The following is a 19,269-nucleotide window of genomic DNA, read 5'->3' on the forward strand; positions in this document are numbered from 1 at the left end:
GAACCAAAAGTCCAGATAGATAGATAGATAGATAGATAGATAGATAGATAGATAGATAGATAATTTTTGGTGCATGTGATATCTTTTTACATGTTTGCTTGATGTCAACTGACGATTCATTTTACATTTGAAACACACTCTCACAAACAGAGCAAGCACACAAAGCGGAACATTTATTGTCCTTTAGTTGTTTTGATCCGGAGGCTATTTGAATGGGATCAAAACAAAAAGCCGTACACAGTGAACCAGTGCGCTTCCGCTAACCCTGCGTTTATTTTATCAAAACAAAATTGACTCGGTTTAAAAATATAAATTTACTTTTTTCCTGATCAAGTTGGGATCATTAAAATAGGTTCACACAAATAATACAATAACAAGCATAAAATGCCGTCTGAAAATTAATCAACTGACATTTTAGATTTTTTTTTAAATTATCGCTTGTGTTTTTGATGCGTACATATCTTTATTCTTTAGATCAGGGGTCTTAAAGCTGTAGGCCACTGCTGGCATTGTCATCTTATTGGAGAGCACTTTAGTGTTCTAGGAGTACAAAAACAAACAAACAAGAAAACACACAAATATCTTAGAAAATGTAGTGTTTAGTTTGTTTTTGAATTTCAAATATTGTATAACAAGCTAAAATTGCAAAGGTGAACGCATTTTTTCCCTCACTCTTAACTATCTGAAGCCTTTCATTGAACTGCCAAATAAACAAATTGGTACTCTCTTTCTGGCCAGACACGTGGCAGCATTTCTGTTATATTTTGTTTGTATTTAACAACATAAAAATGCAGAAATAAGTGTACACATTGGTTTTTGACTGCTAGTGAAAACTGTTTTCTTTACAAATAACTCTCACTGAACTAACACAGCCAATCCCTCAACATGTTTGTACTCTCTGCTCATATTGCTTTCATATAAAATCATTTTTTTCTTTTTAAGGAACTTATTTTAACATTGCACTTATTGTACCCTAACAATAAATAAATAAATAAATAAATAAATAACTTCAAGGGTCAAATTGTACTATGTTTCTTCATGTCAATATACACGCCCCAAGTAGGGGTGACGTGGGCTGCAAGTGGCCCCCGGCCTGCGAGTTTGAGGCCCCTGTTTTAAATTAACAGTTATACAGAGATATGAGCTCTTTTAAGATGCAATGAATTGAAGTAGGGCCGATTTCAACATTATTATATTTAACCCAAACAAAATAAAACCCAGGTATGAGAAAAATATTTTAGTTTGGTGCATTGGTGCACATGTTTTGTAAGGCTGAGAAACGCAACACTTCATGCCTACATGACATGAAGAGTTGAGTTTGTATTTTAATACTTCGTCTAAATTTCCCCCTTACAAATACACTCACATTATAGTAAAAGTAACCAAGAAACTAAGAAAAACTGAACTGAAATAAGAAAACCTAATCTGAGAGTGAATCAAAATGAAACTTAATTGAAGCTAAAAATACTAAATGAAATAGAAATAAAGCTTAATGAAAAAAGGTCATTACGTCACATAATATCACTGGATATTTGCAGATATGTGCCGTTCGGTCAGCTCCCTGGTGCTTTTAAACTGAAAAGCCGGGAAGCGGAAATGGTTCCTGTTGCTTGGCACCGAACTGCAGCTTGACTCAGTGAAGCTGCTACACAGACTTTCGTTTTCATTTCTTTTGCCTGAAACTGTACCGATGTTGGCAGATTGAAGGAAAACATGGCTGGCTTGGAGGTGTTGTACACCTGTGTCGCAGGTAACATCACCTGCCCGCAGGACGCCGTTGTGTGTTTTGTTCACTGGGAGTTGATAAAGAACGGATACAGGTGCATCGGCTCAGGAGACGAGGTGAGTTCGCTTAGTTTAGCTAAATCTTGTGTTAAATTATCCCACATTATGGCAAAGATAATATTTTCTTTTTACATCATTATTACGCCAAATTGAGGAATGCAAATTAAATATTAGCAAAAAGATTCTGTATATGTGGTTTTCGATGTTTTTCAGACCGTAATTCCAATAATTCTTAAAATGTCGGTTTTTCCAAGGGAGTTCTGTATGTAATTCTCAACGTACATTAGCTATAGCTTCATAAACAAGCATCACCTCCCGTGTGAAGCTGACGTTAACGCGAAGAATTTAAAAGTGTGAGAAATGCGTTTTAGGTTTCTTTAATCCAACTGTCATGGCTGATATTCAGTTTGACGGCATCTGTTTTAAGAGGGACAGTTTACCAAAACTGTCATGTCATCTTTAGCTGGCTAACCCACTGGGGGCAGTCATCCTGAAACACCACGAGAGTTTATGACACAGATTCGTGTTAGTGTGCAGCCTTGCTATCCTCCACCCTCTCCCATTGTTCATTTTACAGAAATCAACAGGTAATCAGTATTATTTTTAAAATGAAGCATTTATAATGAGATTTAACGTGAAAAGGGAAACGTTTGGCATCTCTGTGTGATTGTTTTACATAAAAACACTCTGGAATGACACCTACCATTTAGTAAAGTGACCCAGTTCCAAATGAGACATTTCTCTTTATTTTGAACATGATGACATGTTGAAAAGGTTTTTTTTTTTTTTTTTTTTTTTTTAGATATAAATAATGAGAAATTTTTATGCACCTAAAAAATGAATTCACTCTACTGGATTTTTATGTGTATCATTATCATTATTATATTTATTTTTTCCACGTTCGTTTTTTATTTTATTATGTGGAATTTTTACGTTATTGACCAATGTTGTTTTGTCACATTTTAATTATAGAGTTAGTCTTGTTTATGTTAGCTAGTTTTAGTCTGTTTTACTGCAGCAACACAAGAATCTGCAATTTGTTTACAATTTTTTTTACAACAATCTTACAACCTTAGTGATGAGATTAGTATATGTCATATCTAATAATAACACATATTTCTTGCTGTAGTTCTTATGTATTGCTTTGTTATTTGCAGTGAACTGGCCAAATTCTGATAACAAATATTGTGAAAAGAAAAAGCAGGTTTCTGATTGAACTGACCCCCTTTGTTTTTATCTGTCTTCACGACCTCTGTGACCTTCCTGCTCCAGGCCCGCAGCAGTGATAAGAAGTCCGAGCTCCTGCCTGCTGACTGGAGTAACAACAAAGAGCTGTACAGTCTGCGATACAAAGCCAACAACAGTGACACCCAAATGCTCCTCAAGGCAATCACTGTTGATTCCACCTTGATCTTCAATCTGATGGTAAGCACATAAACATTTGAAGGACTGGTCTTAATTAGTTTTCTAGACAATGGCAATTTAAAATAGTGCTTTAAAAATTATGGTAGTGTGTGGGGTTTTTTCCCTCTATTAATGACAGCAGAAACCTGAAACTTTGCATAATTCCCCTTAACCTCCCAGGACCTGGCGTCCACATATGTGGACATCACATTTTTGGGTTGTCTAGACCAAAATACTTAATTTTTCTCTACAAGGGCCTGATGTCCACTTACGAGGACGTTATACTGCCACTGTTCTATCAAAGTTTAAAACGAATGTCCTCATATGTGGATCTCGTTTTTCTCAGAAACAAAAAATTGGGTAAAAAAAAAAATAAAAATCTGATAATTCTTAGTTTTTAAATTCATCAGGTTCCAATCAGCCCAAATAGCAAAGAGAAATTTAAAATGCCATGAAAGAGTTCAGGTCTTAGGAGGTTAAGAAGAAGATTTTTTCCTCTGGATTATTTTTCATTGGAGCACTGACATAGACCGACCAGTTTATCCTGCATTTCAGTCCTGATGTAAGGATCCATTAAAAAGCCTTAAAAGGGATCAAGTCAGATTTTCTAAGTTTGAATCTTGATGTTCAGAGCAGACATCACTGCAGCCAGGGGTGAGGTCGCAAACACTTTACTTTTAAATTTGTGGGTTTTTTTCCGGTCATTCGAGTTTGTATCGATTAAAATGTTTCGATTAGTTTAGTGTTTAGTTCAGTGAGTTTTAGTTTTTTGTCATTCGTATACGGGTCGTATTACTGCACTGTAAGACTGGAGAAATGTAGATCTATGCAAAGATCTGACACACAGTTGCGTAAAATAAGAAAATATGATTTAGGTTCAGTTTATTATTTGCTGGTTTGTTGAGATATTATTCTCAATGTTAATCTATCTTTTTAATGGATCGTGTGTGTGTGTGTGTGTGTGTGTGTGTGTGTGTGTGTGCGCGCGCGCGTGTGTGTAGAACTCCAGCACACAGCAGGTGTCGGACTTAACGGTGAACATCAACGACCACGTGAACACTGACCAGCTTCACACATTTGACAGGTTATTTTTTTTTGAGCTGCTCTACTTTATTAAGCTTTTATTCTGTTGTCTTATGTTGTTCTGATTATTTTAACTGTTGTGTTAGACTTCTGGATCCTGTAAGGGACAAACTTTCCAACTTTAGGAAGAAATGTATAAATAGTAATAAAGTATGCCTCGTACTCAGCCTGCCTTATAAGGTCATCTCAGATTGTTGTTGAAATCTTTTATTTGTTGGAAAAAGCCTATTATAAAAAGGTTGTCTGGTAGGGAGGGTGGCCTTGAAGGGCAGTTTGTTTGATAACTAAAGATTATTTTGAATTGTGAGTCATGCTTAGCAACTCTGGTATAGTCAGAAAATAAACATATAGAGCTGAAAAATAAATGAAGTCATCTCTCTTCTCTGCAGTGTGTTCAAAGATGCAGACAGTTTGTCAGAGAAGGTGAAGACTCAGCTGCTGCCCCCCCTGGACAGACCGACCGGACAGAGAGCAGAGAGGAAGAGTCAGCGGGATGAGGAAGAGGAGGAGCAGAGAAGAAGAGGAGAGGACAGTGACCCCCTCCGTATTCCCAGCAGGAATCCTCGCCAGGGGACACACCCTCACTGGTTGGTGATGATACAAACTGTGCATGCAAAACTTTACAACAAAACTCATGAACTGATCGTTAAATATGTTCATTTTACTGTCATGTGTGACACACAGTTATTGTTAGCACATATTTGTAATGTTCCTGGTTTCTCTCTCTTTTGCATTTGTGGAAAAAAGAGGATACTGCCTGAAACTATGAGTCAAATAGAGATAATAACGAATGCCTTGCTTGCTAATTTTTCTATATCCACCTACTTTTGCTCATTAATGAGGTTCTCCCACCAGCATAGGATCAAGTAATTAATCTAATGAAGTTTTAACCTTATATTTGTGGTATTTCTAGTTTTACTCAGGCTGAATATAGTTTAGTCTATTCATTGGCAGTCTGGCGTGTTCAGGTTTTCCTGTTTTGTGTGCATTAATGTGCATTACTCACTCACTTAATAAATTCGAACAGTCTAAAAGTCCAGTTTAACCTTGAACGATTTTAGATTTGTTTGCACTTTGCAGACTTGGAAAGAACTACATGACAGAAAATCAATGAACAACCAACAAGTTGTAATCCTTAACATTTTCATGGCATCAGAGGCTCGTGTTATTAATATTTATGACTGACATTTTGGCATTTGATACACACACAAACCTCTGGATGTGCTGAGATTGTGGCTTGTAATACGTCTAGACGGAGCATCTGTTGGACAGAGCTCAGGCTGTGTGTGTGTGTGTGTGTGTGTGTGTGTGTGTGTGTGTGTGTGTGTGTGTGTGTGTGTGTGTGTGTGTGTGTGTGTGTGTGTGTGTGTGTGTGTGTGTGTTTTACTCATGTTCAGGGACCTAAATCTGTTTACACATTCCCTTCTGGGGACACAAAGCAAGTTCCCATAAATTAATTATTACAAGGAAAGACTTAGTTTAACGTTCTGGTAAGTGTCCAGAGAATGAATGTGAGTGTAATAGGTGTGTGTGTCTTTGTAACATCCTCTATATCAGCGGTCCCCAACCTTTTTTGTGCCGCGGACCGGTTTATGTCCGACAGTATTTTCACAGATCGGCCTTTAAGGTGTCCCAGATAAATACAACAAAATGAAACCACTACCGGTACCAAAAAAGGAAGATTTATTCATAACACACAGGAAAAGACCCAGGGAAACAGAGTTAACGATAAAATCAATTTTAAAAAAAAGATAAAAACCCTGTGGGCTAAGCAGAAGGTTTGAGTAAGGTTAGGGTGAGGCGAGTCAGAGAGCAGTAAGTACAGACACAGTGTTGTAAAGAAAAGAGGTCTGAAGGCTCTTAGTGAAACACTGTAGTCATCACTCTCCTTCTCATATTTGTTCACAGTCCGCAAGCAAGCAGCCATTAGCCAAAACAGGGATGATATACTGCACCTGTCCTGCACTATTACGCTGCACTATTTTATGTAGCTTGCCAAATTACATTAAATAACATGATCCATGGTCGTAGCTATAGACAGTACCAAAGATGGATGGAGCCACTCTCTGGTGTGTTAAGTCTCTTTTGAAACAGACGTGATAAGACCGGAGTGCATCTGATTTACAAGCTGAGGATATTGTCGTCTCACAGGTTAACAACTTGTCATTACCTAGTGAACGTACCCTGGATAATCATCATTTCTGAAAATTAGAATTTCTATAATTTACCAAATACATTCATGTTTTAATCAGTTTGACCTGACTGAGCCGATAAAGGCATCAGAAAGCGTTTGCTGAGGTCAGGGCTGTGACCACGCCTAACTGTTTGTCTTTGATATTAACTAAGGAGTTTTTTTCCTTACTGAAAATGGACCTTTGGGCGGCTGACTGTAAGTAAGCACGATTGCTCAGCATATAGTTAAGGCAGGGAGTCTGGGCTACCTTTTGAACAGATGTCTTGGCATTTTCCTGATGATTCTACACATTTGAAAAACTAAAAACTATTTACGATATGAATTGAGCTCCATTTAAAAATGTTTAAACATATTTTTCTTTGGTGGAAAAGAATGTTTTGGAAACAGCTTTCTTTCTGTCTAGAACAGTATTTATTTTAGTCATTCATAGTGACACAAAGCAAAGCCAACACAGGGTGGTTGGATGGTGCTAACAGATGAGCTAAATTTAGCTCATCTGCAAAAATCTGCTTAGTGTGTCACAGTAGATGTTATAGTGTAGTCATAGAAAAATGGCAGGTAGATGTAGCAAATAAGTTAGCTTGGATAAATTAGCTGTCCTTTTTTTTTAAAATTTTATTTTGTGAAATAAGATGGAGTGCAATTTATCCATGTTAGCAGGAAATCATTAGTCAGAATAAAGTAAGAATAAACCAAACAGTCCCTTAGATTAATTTCACTCTAGTCCATCTCTGCAGACGTGGTTCACTACCTGGCTAAGCTTAACTAGTTAACTTTAAGAAACACCAGTGCATTGGCACATACTGGTGTTTTAATGGGTGATGTTTGATAGAACAAAAGCTGAAGAGAGCAGGGTTGTTGTTTGTTTGTTTTTTTTAATTCGTTCATTGTTTATTTATAGTAAACGTGAAAAGCTTTAACATCCACTAAAAGTGACTTTAAATTTAACTTATGGCAGCATTTTCTGATAAAAATGCGCATTTTGTTTGGTGATGTTAAATGTGGTTATCCTGGAAATGAAGTCAGTGTAACGTCGTCTGAAGTGATGGAAACATGATCATGTGTGTGAGCGAGAGCTGCGAGACAGAATCAGTCTGACTTTCACTCCTCATCTCATCTCCCTCCTCCTCTTCCTCCCCCGTCCTCTTAGCCATGACCCGCTCAGATGAGATGCGAGATGATGTCAGCACTTTATCGACCTCCTGCTGTCACCTCCTTGTCCCGAGAGAGGTGCAGACAGAGGAGGAGGGAGATGAGGATGAGAAACGGTGACAGATGGGGAGAAAGTAAAAGTTAAGAGGAGAACAGACCAAGATAATGGAGAGAAAGTAAGAAAGCACTCCTGAATCCTTAAGAGAAGATTCGGGAGGAACAATTCAGAGAAACAAGCAGAGTGATGGCAAAAGCAAAAACTGAGTTAAAACTGAGTAGAAAGAGGAAAGACAAGGGAGGGGGCAGAACCTGAAGACCTGAAGGTTGGATGGATCAGATGTGGGACTCTCCACCAGTCTTACTAGAAGCTGAATCAAGCATGCCTGTGTGTTTCCATTTTTAAAGTTACTCTTAGAGCAACTGTCTTTTATAAATGACATTAGTCATTGATGATTCTAAGCTGCAGGATCCAGTTAAAGTGAAATAATGGTTGTAGGATCAATAAATAAATGAGAATTCTAAAATAATTAGATAACATGTTTTTGTTAAGATGGAAACTGTTACCCCCCCAAACATCTATGAAATGTTAGGGAATCAGAATTAGTTTTCAAAAGTTAAACTCACAGATTCTTAAAACGTGTTGCTTTTTGCGTTGGTTTTTACTGACCACTTAAAGCCCTTTAGACTACAATCAGAAAAGTCCAGCTGGGATTTGAACCAGGAACCTTTCTGTTGTGAGGTGACAGTGCTAACAACTCCTTTACTGTGTCTCCTCAGTCCTTCAGTCTCCCAAAAGCTGACTTCCCAAAAGTTTTCACATTTGGGAAGCCTTTTAAAAAGTAATTTTTTTTTTTTAATTTTTGCATTCTTTTAAATATACCACAATCAGAATACTTTAATAATCAATAAGGTAACTATGTATGTAAAATAATGAACCAGCTAGCGATTGTCAAATGGACATCAATATTCTGCATTCAAAATGCAATAAAACTAAATTTTCTACATCAACTATCGTCCCAAAGTTGAGCATTTTTAACGTCTAAAAAGAACCAGATTCAGTCGTCTCAAACAAGCCTGGAAAGGGAATGTTCAAATTATATGAGGTCCATGTATGTACAATTACGTACAGCTTTCAGACCACTCTAAATGACAACTGATCTAATTTTTTCTACTCTTGGCTCTAAATGATGTCACTAAGAGAGGATTTCCCTAATATGGTCGTCTCGCACAGCTCTTTTTGGAAATCCACAAAAGTTGATTCTGTTCATCTGGATGTAACGTTTTCAGTGGCAGAAACCTTTTGTTTCCAACAATGGGCTGGGAGATCAGTTAATTGATCATTGATATGCAAATTCACATGACCATTGATCAACAACCACTGATCAAAGCCTGTGATCAGTGGCCACTGATCAATGGCCATGAGTACCATTCACAGAGAGTTGGGGAATGGCTGCGATCACAGCACTGTATGATGGTGAGAGATGTACCCTTAGGCCCCCTCCTTGAGAATTTACATATTAATGATCAAGGAACTGACCTCCCAGCCCATTGTTCCTTCAGTTATGCTAGTTTAAGTCATTATGCAAATGTACACTTTATAAGATTTGGGGAAACCTGCAGTCAGCTGAGACCGAAGAAGTCACCTGGATGAGTGACAAAAAGTTTCTCCCACTGAAAACGTTACGTCCAGATGAACAGAATCAGCTTTTGGGGATTTTCTTCCCTGGATGATTGAGCATCCATCAAGTGTGTTTTTCACCAGAGATTTTTCTTTACGTTTCTCTCTGAGAATCTTCACCTTCTGGTTGTCCTGACAATTTGACTGCCTGAAGTAAGTCCTACTATTATCCCAGAGGACCAAAGGAGGAAATGCCGGGGTTTCAGTGCTGGAACTGTCCCACTGATTATCATGGGGAATGTGAGGCGCGTAGTCAGTGATATGGACGAGCTCGGTGAGCTGATTAAGACTCAGAGGGAACACCGTTAGTGGAGTTTGATGTGCTCCTTGCAGACGTTGTCATGGCAGCAACCAGAAATGTGGAAGGATTGTGACTGAAAAGTAGTCTCCTCTCGAACACGCTGCTGCGAAGGAGCGTTTCAGTGGCGTGAATATTAAAGCGCATGCTGAATGCATTAACATGCCTGAGAGAGTTCGTCATATCATTGAATTCAGTTTGAATCACCGCACTTGGGATGTCTTCCTCAACTGACGAAGGTCCTCCAAATGACCGTGGCTGTGTGTGGTAAATGGCTATGGATAATTAATGGACCCAGACCATCCTCTGCACCACTTAGCGGACATGCAGCCGAACTCATTTTTCTCACTCTTTTATCTCCTCAGAAACATGGACACATACAGGAAGTCTTTACCACCTCATAACACATTCGTTTTACGTTTAAGCTGCTCATTGTATGATATAAGATTTTTATATTTTTATAATTTTACTTTTATTGTAACGTGTTTTTATTGTTTTCGCTCTTGCAGTGGTGACACGTTGCTAGCTGTTGTAGTTTGTTTTCCATTGTAAAATGATGTTAGACTGATCCTGTATGTAACTGGTTTTGATGTTTACGTGTGTGTGTGTGTGTGTGTGTGTGTGTGTGTGTGTGTGTGTGTGTGTGTGTGTGTGTGTGTGTGTGTGTGTGTGTGTGTCAGGCCCGACCCCATGGTTCCTCCGTTTGCAGCTGGAGGAGCAGATCTGGATCCCTTTGGGTGAGTCTGTCTCTTCCTGTCATGTTTAAATCCTTTAAATCTGTTTATGGAATTCAATCTCAGACATGCATTTACGCATTCTCCTGGGTTTTCCCTAATCTGGGATTTGAGGATGAACAGTCGGCCCTCACAGCAGCGGACAGCTCTGGATTACTGGCGCGTGTCCAGCTGAAAGCGAAGCTTTAAGCTCAGATGTCAGAGAGTCGCAGAAAAGATGACAAACAAAAGCAGCTGCAGACTCAGAATCTAAGTTTAGTTTTAACATTAATTTTTTATCAGCTCGAGCTTTTCTATTGTGCTAACACAAGCTTTGTATTGAAGTACCTTCCACCAGGACACTTTTTAAATCACTGAAGGTTAATCTGATCTCCTTGTTTCCCCATATGTAGCTTTAAGTATCAGCTTGTCAAAATACCTCACTGTAATGTGGAAGTAAAGCAAATTAATCAAACCCAAGTTTTTGTTGAAAGCTGCCCTTTAATAACTGATTGATATTTTTACCCCAGGAGTATGCAGGCATTACTCTTCTACAATTAGTCCAGGTAGTGGCACCAGTATAAATTTCATAAAGAGAGCTATTGCTTGGCATACAGGGTTCAAAATCAAACATATTTTAGTCAGAAAAAGATATTAACATTTTAAAAGATCTCTACAAGTCGCACTATATATGATTCAGGGACTCTTCGCTTCTATGTAAACATGAAAACCTGGTTAAAACACACCTGTGGTCATAGGTGCTCAATGCTTGTCTTGCTTTGTTGTGCTTTCGTCACGTTTGTAATGTTGGTATGTTTGTGCTTTATGGTTTTTAGAGACTAAATTTAGCCCGTCCAGAAGGCGGCTGATGGCACATTGTTTTTTACAGTATAGATGTTATAAAAGATGGACATAGTTACTGTGACATCACCCACTCTTAAAACCTCGCACTAATTATTTTTGCTGTCAGCACTTGGTGTTGTGTAACCAGATGAGACTAGCAAGGTTAATGAGAGTAACAGACAAATCTGAAGGTAATGGGCGAACACTGGACAGTCCTCTTATTTTTCTTTAAAAGTGGCCATAATTTACAAAATGATCTCCCCGTTTTATTCAGTATGACCTGAAACAGGCGACTCAGCCCATGAAATCTCCAGGAAAGTGTTTAATGAGGTCTCAGAGAGTGCCGTTTTCCCACAGACTTCTTTATAACCACCAGGAGTCGTCTCCTTCTGGCCATTAGAAATAAAGTTTTCTTAAGACACTTTAACATCAACTTCCCTTTTCAGACTCGAACGAAGCAAACATCTCCAAACTGAGTCGCAGCTATTATGTAACTAGTTTTCTTACAGTTTTTAATAATTGCTAAACTCAACCCCACCTTAAGATTTTTCTGGTTCACTTACAAGGTGAGCTTTTGGCCGAGCCAATAAGGCCCATGAGAGGTTTTTAATGGCAGCCAAGTGATCCAGTATGACCCACAGCACATGTACACAATGTAAAAAGGGCAGAGGGCATCCATTTGTATATGTTTTTGGGTTGTGTTGCAAGATGTTATCCCCCTAACCTGTGCTTCAAGTACACTGACAAAGTGGGCGTGTTTAAAAACCAACTCATGGTGGACTTTATTTGTTGTGTTTAGTGTGTATTAGCGTTTTGTTCTTTGGTTTGATTTCTGTACTGGGGAGCTCTTTATGACGTCTGTTTTTGAAACAGTCTTGTTTGGATGTCGAGCGTAAGCTGGATAATACTTTTGAAACCGCCGCTCCGCGGTGGGTGGTTTTTAGCTCCGTCGTCATCCATTACAATCATGAAAGTACAACTTGTTTAGGATTTTTTTTTTTTATGTTATAATAACATTAATGTTACTTAACTAGTGATTTATTTTTAAACACTTTCAGATAAAACCTGTAGCCTGTTTATCTTTGACAAAGTCAACAAAACCAGCTGACACGTGTCCTTCTCTTGAATCTCTGAACTCCGCCTCCCCTCCTCAGGTCTCGCGGCGGTGGTGGGATGATAGTCGACCCCTTGAGGTCAGGTTATCCTCGCTCTGGCTTTGACCCGTCTAGTGGGATACCAGACATTCTGCCTCCTGGAGCCGTTCCCCCAGGAGCTCGCTTCGATCCGTTTGGACCCGTCGGACGTCACAGACCAGGGTGAGACAAACACACACACACACACACACACACACACACACACACACACACACACACGCCTCCATCTGTCTGCACTAATTCAGGCTGTAACAGCTCCTCAGCTGTGAGGCTTTACTGAACCTCTCAAAGGGTCAAAGACACTTTGAATTTCGACATAAAATAAATTCTCAAAAAAAAAAAAAAGATCTTCTCTTTCGACTTGATCAAAAACCCAAATCCAAGAGCAGCATTAAATCAGTCAGTGGTCTTATTAAAGTTTTTTTTTTTTTTTTACTTCTCAGCTGCAGCTTCACCAGATTTAATTCAGCAGAAATGAAACACAACAAAGCTGCACCCATTTTAATCTCAGTAATACCAGATGGCCTCTCCATTTTAGCAATTTAAAGAGTTTTGAGGAGCCACCTTACATAATGGAGGCAGCTCTTGACTCTGTGTCAATCCAAATAAAGGCTTATAATGGTTACAACATCTTAGATTTGTATGATTTACTCCACTGAAAGATAAATTCTTCACAGAACAAATAAAATTGAAAGCAGCTTTGAAGCAAATTAAATACAACAGTTGTGTATTTTCTTACGTATTATAGAAACATTTGGTGCCATTTTCAAGATTCATTGTAAAATAAAATGTTGCATGATTATTAGATAATCATGCAAAGTTGCCTTAAAGTTGTTGTTTTTGATATAAACGTGAAGATAATGACAGAAAAAAAAAAGTATATTAGTCACCTTCCAGCCTCATTTATAGACACAGATTTTAGTGACTCTGTAACTAAATAGACTAATAAACCAGATTTAATAAAAAAGTGAAGGTTGCCTGTTGTCCTGGAAAAAAAAAAACGTCTTAGTTCTGCAGTAAGATTGTGTGTTTAAAGTTCCAGTCGCTCGGTGTCAGTCCAACAGCCGCGACCGTCCGGCTCAAGTTCCTGCTGGAGAGGCAGAGGAGTCCCCAGCAGCATTTTCAGCAAATGCAATGAAGCAAAGCAAAATCGCCTGCTTGGCATTTATCTAGCTCCAAACTGATATAGATGAAACTCACAAATGAGACCACCATAAGGAAAATAATTAGATGAAGGATGCCTCTGTTTGCAGCCTTAAGTGCTGTGAGTGTGCAGAAATGCATACACAGTTTTTCAATCTGCTTCTGTTATGAAGCTTTTCAGCCCAAAATAAAGGTCAGGAAGCACGAAAGAGGGTTTAATTGTTAGAGCTTCTGCTTTGTGTTGTGAACAACTGAAATCAGTGCAACAAGAACTTTTGTGCTTTCCAGGTTGACTGTGCATTATCTTGAATTATAAAGGAGACACACCAGAAACTTTTCCAAATAAAATAGCAAAAATCAGTCCAACAGCAGGCAGTGGACTCCACTAATCATTGGCAGGCGGTGTATTTGCTCCATTACCTCCATTTTTATTCAGCTGAGCACTTGGTTACTCCTCATTCACCAAATCACACACACATTCATACAGCACTTTTATCTATGTCTAACCTGTGCACTCACATTCACACTCACACTCGATCCTTGCCCAAGTAGACTTAAGACGTGTGCACAGCAGGAGTCAGGGATCGAACCACCCACCTTCCACTGGCTACTGTAACAACAGCTCTGTGTGTTTCTCTTGTTTTTGTTTTTTAGGCCGGATCCAGACCACATGCCCCCTCCTGGCTACGATGACATGTTCATGTAGTACCCTGGATTGTTTCCCGTTTTTCTACTTCCTGTTTGCTATTTACATCAGCATCTTTTCCTCCAGCCGATAGCAGCCGCCTTCTCCTCTCTGAGGGTTTGGTTTCATCCGTGTTTGTGGCCTGAAGATTTTCATTTTTCTCTTTTTGAGAAGGAGGGTTTGTTTTCTGATTGCTCATTTCATATGAATTAAATCTTTTGGATGCAAACTGACATAACAAAAGCCCAGTTACTGCTGTCTCAAATATCCATGACTTTGAAATGAAAATAAAAGAGCCCCTAAAAACAATGCCATACAGATGAAGGTTGTGCATAATAAACTCATATTTTGTCTTTTATACTGAACATCTGAACATTGCTGAGCAGTATTATTTTGTGAAGTAATGAGGTGACATTTGGCTGCAGGGCGAGATCTGCGAGTCTGGAGATTACTGCATAAATGAAAAATCTCACCTTTGATCAACAGAACCACCGAGATGCTTAAATCTAAAAACACGTACGAGTGAAAACCCCTCTCTCTGCCCTTTGCTTCCTAAATAATAGATCCCATCAAACTCCATCTACCAGTTTATTAATAAAAGAGTGCTTCTTCTTTTTCATTTTTGATGTGAAAATATTAAAGAACACTGAAACATGGTTCTCTATTTGTGTTTAGATTGTTGTCAATTGAACAAGTCTATTTAATGATCTCAGTAATATATACTGAATAAAAACCCTTTGACGAGATGCTCTGGTTTTTGTTACTGAACTTTTTTTTCTATAAACTGCACATCAAAGATGGACATACCCACTGTTGCATCCTCTACAGTAGCTACTGTGTTGGTACCTGACAGTAATCAGGAATTTGGGTTTTCGTCATTTTTTTTTTTTAACTTACCAATTAGTGCGAGCTAGCTTGGCCAGCTAAAACTGTACAGGTGCGTTCACAGAGAAACACAATCTGACTCATAGTGTAAAATTACTCACCAAAACTGGATCACAGGTACCTTGGACAGGCTGTAGTACAACTAACACAAATCATATTATTGGTAATAAAATGTTCTCAGAGGCACCAACAGCACAATCGGGATGTTGACTCGACCAAAGCAGCCACACGCCTAAATTTAAGTTTTAATAATAACGAGTTCACATCTCAAAGTTTTTAAGAAGGTAAACCACATTCATGGAGTCTAAAACAGTTTCAACATCAGGCTGTAAAATTGTTTATTTTAGCTGTAAGGTTGGATACTTTCACGTGGGAGACCGTGGATGCTGGCTCACCGTTGAAGCAGCCTCAAGTGGCCAGCAGAGGAACTGCAGTTGTGGCACTGACTTAATTTCCAACCTCTGAGCTGTTAAACATCAGTATTAGCATACTGACATTAGCATTCAGTTTAACAGAGGCTCTGTCACCATGGTTGCAGACTGAGATGACGTTTCTCTTCAGCATCAGGTCGTGGAGTTTAAACAGCTTGTTATAAACTCTGTGTTTTCAGGCCTTTTCTGTCTCACACTGTGTGCCTTTTTTTTTTTTATCTTCTAACAAGCACCTGAGAGAGCGCTGCTGTGACCAGAGCATCAGCTTCCTGTGCTATATTTACCTCTCAGCACTCCCTGGGCAGAGGACTGGAGATGGCTGTTTGTCGCCTGCCTGCAGGGGAAATAACAGCTTGTTGAGCTGAAACTAATGAACAATACAGAGCTAAAGAGGAAGTTTGTGGACCAACTTTTTCTTACAGTGCTGGTTTCTTGAAGAGAAAAAAAGGCCTGTAAAGAAAATGATTCATGGCAAACATGTAAGGTGAAAAGCTGATGAAGACCAGTGGCTCTAGAACCACACAAGGCTCATTTCTCATCACCCGTGGCTCCCTGTGTCTCTATGTGATAGACAGGTCACCTGTGCATGGTGTACCCTGCCTTTTGCCCAGCAGCCCTGGATGAACTGATTAATATTTTGGATATTTTTTATTCTAAATAACCCTGGCAGTAAGGAATATTTTTTATTCAATTCTGGAAACAAACACAGGGAGCAGAGAATCACAGTGATGTCACTCCTGGTTTTCCTTAAAATTCTTGTAGCAGTATTTTGAACTAACTAACTATCCGCTGGTTGTGTTTTTTTAATAAATAAAGGCATGAATAAGCTTCCTGCTGGGATCGCACTGGATAAGATAACCTTTATTGGTCCCACACGTGGGAAATTTGTTTTGTTTTGTAACAGCAGAAAGTGGACAGTGCAAAGTTATATAGAAAAATTAGAAGAAGAAAAAACACTGGAATAAGATAAGAATAAGATACTGTACACAACTGTACACAATAGAATAAAATAGAATACAAATGCTATATACAATTGAGTATAATACAATGATGCCAGAAAGAGTAAAATGACTTGATTACAGCCCTAGTATGGTCAGTGAAACTTTGATCACACTAACATTTATCACATGGATTCAGGCTGTAGATTCAAGTTGCAACTGTGCATCTTTGTTTTAAACATGTCTCTCTTTAATTGAAGGAAACCGTGTTGCATCCAGACTTCCAGTTTTTCAGGGCAGGATCAAAGTCGTTTGTGAGACAGCCAAATGAATCTGGGTGTCGTTAGCATATCTATGATAAGTGACCTTGTATTCTTGAATGATTTTCCTTTAAAGAAAGCATGTAAAGACAACAGAGGCTCAAGGACTGATCTTTGGGGGACTCCACACAGTATTAGGGTTTTCTCTTATTCATAAGTAGAGAACATAATAATCATTATGAGGCCCAAATATGTTTCTTGCTTCATGCAGATTTTTTGTGGACCAAAACTTGCTCAAACAAACTGCAGCTCCTCTAATGACCACGTGAGGCTGTCACTAAAAGTGAGTCATACCCATGTTTAAATATCCAAAATCACAGCAGCAGCCCTTTTTGTTGTTGTTGTTGTTGTTATTTACAGCCGCCAGCTACAAAAATAATTTTGAAATCAAATGATTGTTTCTCTCTTCAAAACAAATGTGAGGTGTTTTATTTAGGTTTAAAATTAGGGGTCTGAGTGTCCTCACGTTCACTGCTTGGAGTCCCTGAACTGGATTTCGTTTGATGTGTTTGTGCATTTGGGGCATTTTTAAAGAAATTCTCTGATGCTTTCTGAGGTAAATGTTCTCACACATCAAGAAGAAGTTTGTGCTCGAGTACTGATGAGTATTTGTGTGTGTGTTTGTGTCATTCAGCACTAGTTAGCAGCTCTTGTGTGTGCATTGTATCCATGTTGTTTGTGGAAACAGCACGCTAACCAAGCTAGCTAAGCACTCAACTGACTTGGAAAAGCCAACACAGGAATGGCTGCATGGTGTTCTTTTAAAATATAAAACTGAGTTTACCCATTTGAGCTCATTAGAGTTTGGACTGTGAGGTATGTTGCTCTGAGATGTTGTCAGCACACAGTTTCCTCCATGCTTTGACTTCCTCCTCTTTAAAATTCATAAAAAGAACAGTCTGTTTCCATTTATTTCAGGATATTTTTAAAGTTATAGTTTTAGTTTAACACCACATAAACAGCCTTTATGTTTTGCTTTGTTAGGATGTAAATGGCAGCCAGAAGAGGACAGTAAAAAAAAAAAGAGTGAGTGGGAGTGACAGGGACATAAATCAGTGTCTGAAAATCAAAACACAGCTCAGTCAGATTCATCTGATGTTTCTCCTATTAAATTTAATGAGAGGTTCTGTGTGAGGCATACTTACCTTTAGATCGTCAGGGGGTCTTTACTAATGCTCCTGTGTGGGTAGAAAGATAGGCAAGGTTCTCATTTTGTCTTGTGGAAAACAGTAATCTGTGACATTTATGAGTCATGCTGACTGGGGATTTATCTGACTCAAGAGCATAAATAAAAGGGACAAGAAACAAAAACAAGAGGAGACATAAAAAGACGTCATGCAGCTTTAAGAAAAAAGAACTCAGTTTAAAGACTGACAGTTATAACAATGAGACAGAGTCCTGGAGACAGACTAGAACATAGAATTTAATGCTAAAGAGCAAAGTCAGTTTTTAAAAATCTAAAAATAAGTCACAACCAGCTCAGCCGGGACACTCGGACACTTGAAGGGCGGAGTTTAAATATGAAAACCACTGCAGTGGTTAGATCTGCAGGCGTTTCAGTTAAGCTCCTATTGCTTACTTACCGTACAGTGTAGATGTTGATTGCATAGCTTTACAGCAATAACACAATTCAAGTTTATACTGGTTCCCTTAAGGCCTTCTATTTTGTTTTTTATATAGCCAGGGTTTATCTGCATGATGTCATATCCTTTTGTGAGATGAGTAACGATTAACAAAAAATATTTTTTGCAGCTTTTCCCAGAGAGCTGATATGAAGCCTCCACCATTTATGATACTGTTTATACTATGATGATGATGATGATGTGTGGGTCTTTAAAAAGCTGCAACCTTCAAAGGTGTAAAGTTAAGCCAAGACAGAGAAACAGAAACTGCAGAGGAGGCCACTGGAGGCTGGCTGTAAAAGCAGGTCAGTCCCAGCAAACTCCCATATTAAAACATCGAACCCTACAGCAGAAATGATCAGGTTCATAAAAGTGATTCAGTGTCTATAACTATTTTCTAACAACCTGACAACTGTATGAGTCACAATTATTTTATTTTGACATTCTTAACAAGTCAGCCACCCATTTGAATTTTATAAGGACTTGAACGTTTGCACTGCACATGCTCACACAGTCATGCTGATAGCTGTCTGCCAGGCTTCACCTCAGCTCATTCATCTCATACCTCAGTTTTAGTCAGTAAAATTTGGGGATTTTATTAATCTGTGACTATTAAACAGGATGCCGGTGCCTTGGCCACAGCTTCCAGGTTAGAAAAGTGAAGCTGGTGCATAGCTGCCTTAAACTGAGATTCTTTCTGATGGTCAGCAGGGGGCTTTTCAGATTTTCCTATCGTTTCATTTGTCCTATCCTATTGAATGCAATCATGCAAATTTAGCAAATCATGGTCTTAAAGTAAAAAACGAGTAGAAAGCGGGGTTTACTCTTACTCAGGGACAGCTCAAGCCCTCATCAGGTCTGATTTCAGAACTATGTGATAGTAACTGACAAAACATCCAAGACGGGATTTCACAAACCGTGTGGATGCGTCATGGTGGCTT

At 38.7% G+C, this 19,269-nt stretch overlaps 1 protein-coding gene across 1 annotated transcript; it reads left to right on the forward strand.

Annotated features, from left to right (window-relative positions):
• Positions 1-1,600: 1,600 nt before the first annotated feature.
• psmf1 (proteasome inhibitor subunit 1) lies at positions 1,601-14,878 on the forward strand. The gene is made up of 7 exons (XM_040009319.1): positions 1,601-1,842; positions 3,058-3,210; positions 4,191-4,273; positions 4,662-4,859; positions 10,275-10,331; positions 12,305-12,466; positions 14,102-14,878. The coding sequence occupies exons 1-7, from the start codon at positions 1,714-1,716 to the stop codon at positions 14,151-14,153; spliced, it is 834 nt and encodes a 277-aa protein (XP_039865253.1). The 5' UTR covers positions 1,601-1,713; the 3' UTR covers positions 14,154-14,878.
• Positions 14,879-19,269: the final 4,391 nt, after the last annotated feature.

The sequence above is a fragment of the Simochromis diagramma genome, unplaced genomic scaffold (assembly GCF_900408965.1).
Source record: "Simochromis diagramma unplaced genomic scaffold, fSimDia1.1 OVJJ01000320.1, whole genome shotgun sequence".
In the NCBI taxonomy this organism is placed as follows: domain Eukaryota; kingdom Metazoa; phylum Chordata; class Actinopteri; order Cichliformes; family Cichlidae; genus Simochromis; species Simochromis diagramma.

Excerpts from the sequence above, each read along its gene's own strand:
- psmf1 (XM_040009319.1), top strand. The coding sequence starts at position 1,714 with ATGGCTGGCTTGGAGGTGTTGTACACCTGTGTCGCAGGTAACATCACC. Across the intron at positions 4,860-10,274 it reads CAGGGGACACACCCTCACTG|GCCCGACCCCATGGTTCCTC; the intron begins GTTGGTGATGAT and ends TGTGTGTGTCAG. Across the intron at positions 10,332-12,304 it reads GCAGATCTGGATCCCTTTGG|GTCTCGCGGCGGTGGTGGGA; the intron begins GTGAGTCTGTCT and ends TCCCCTCCTCAG.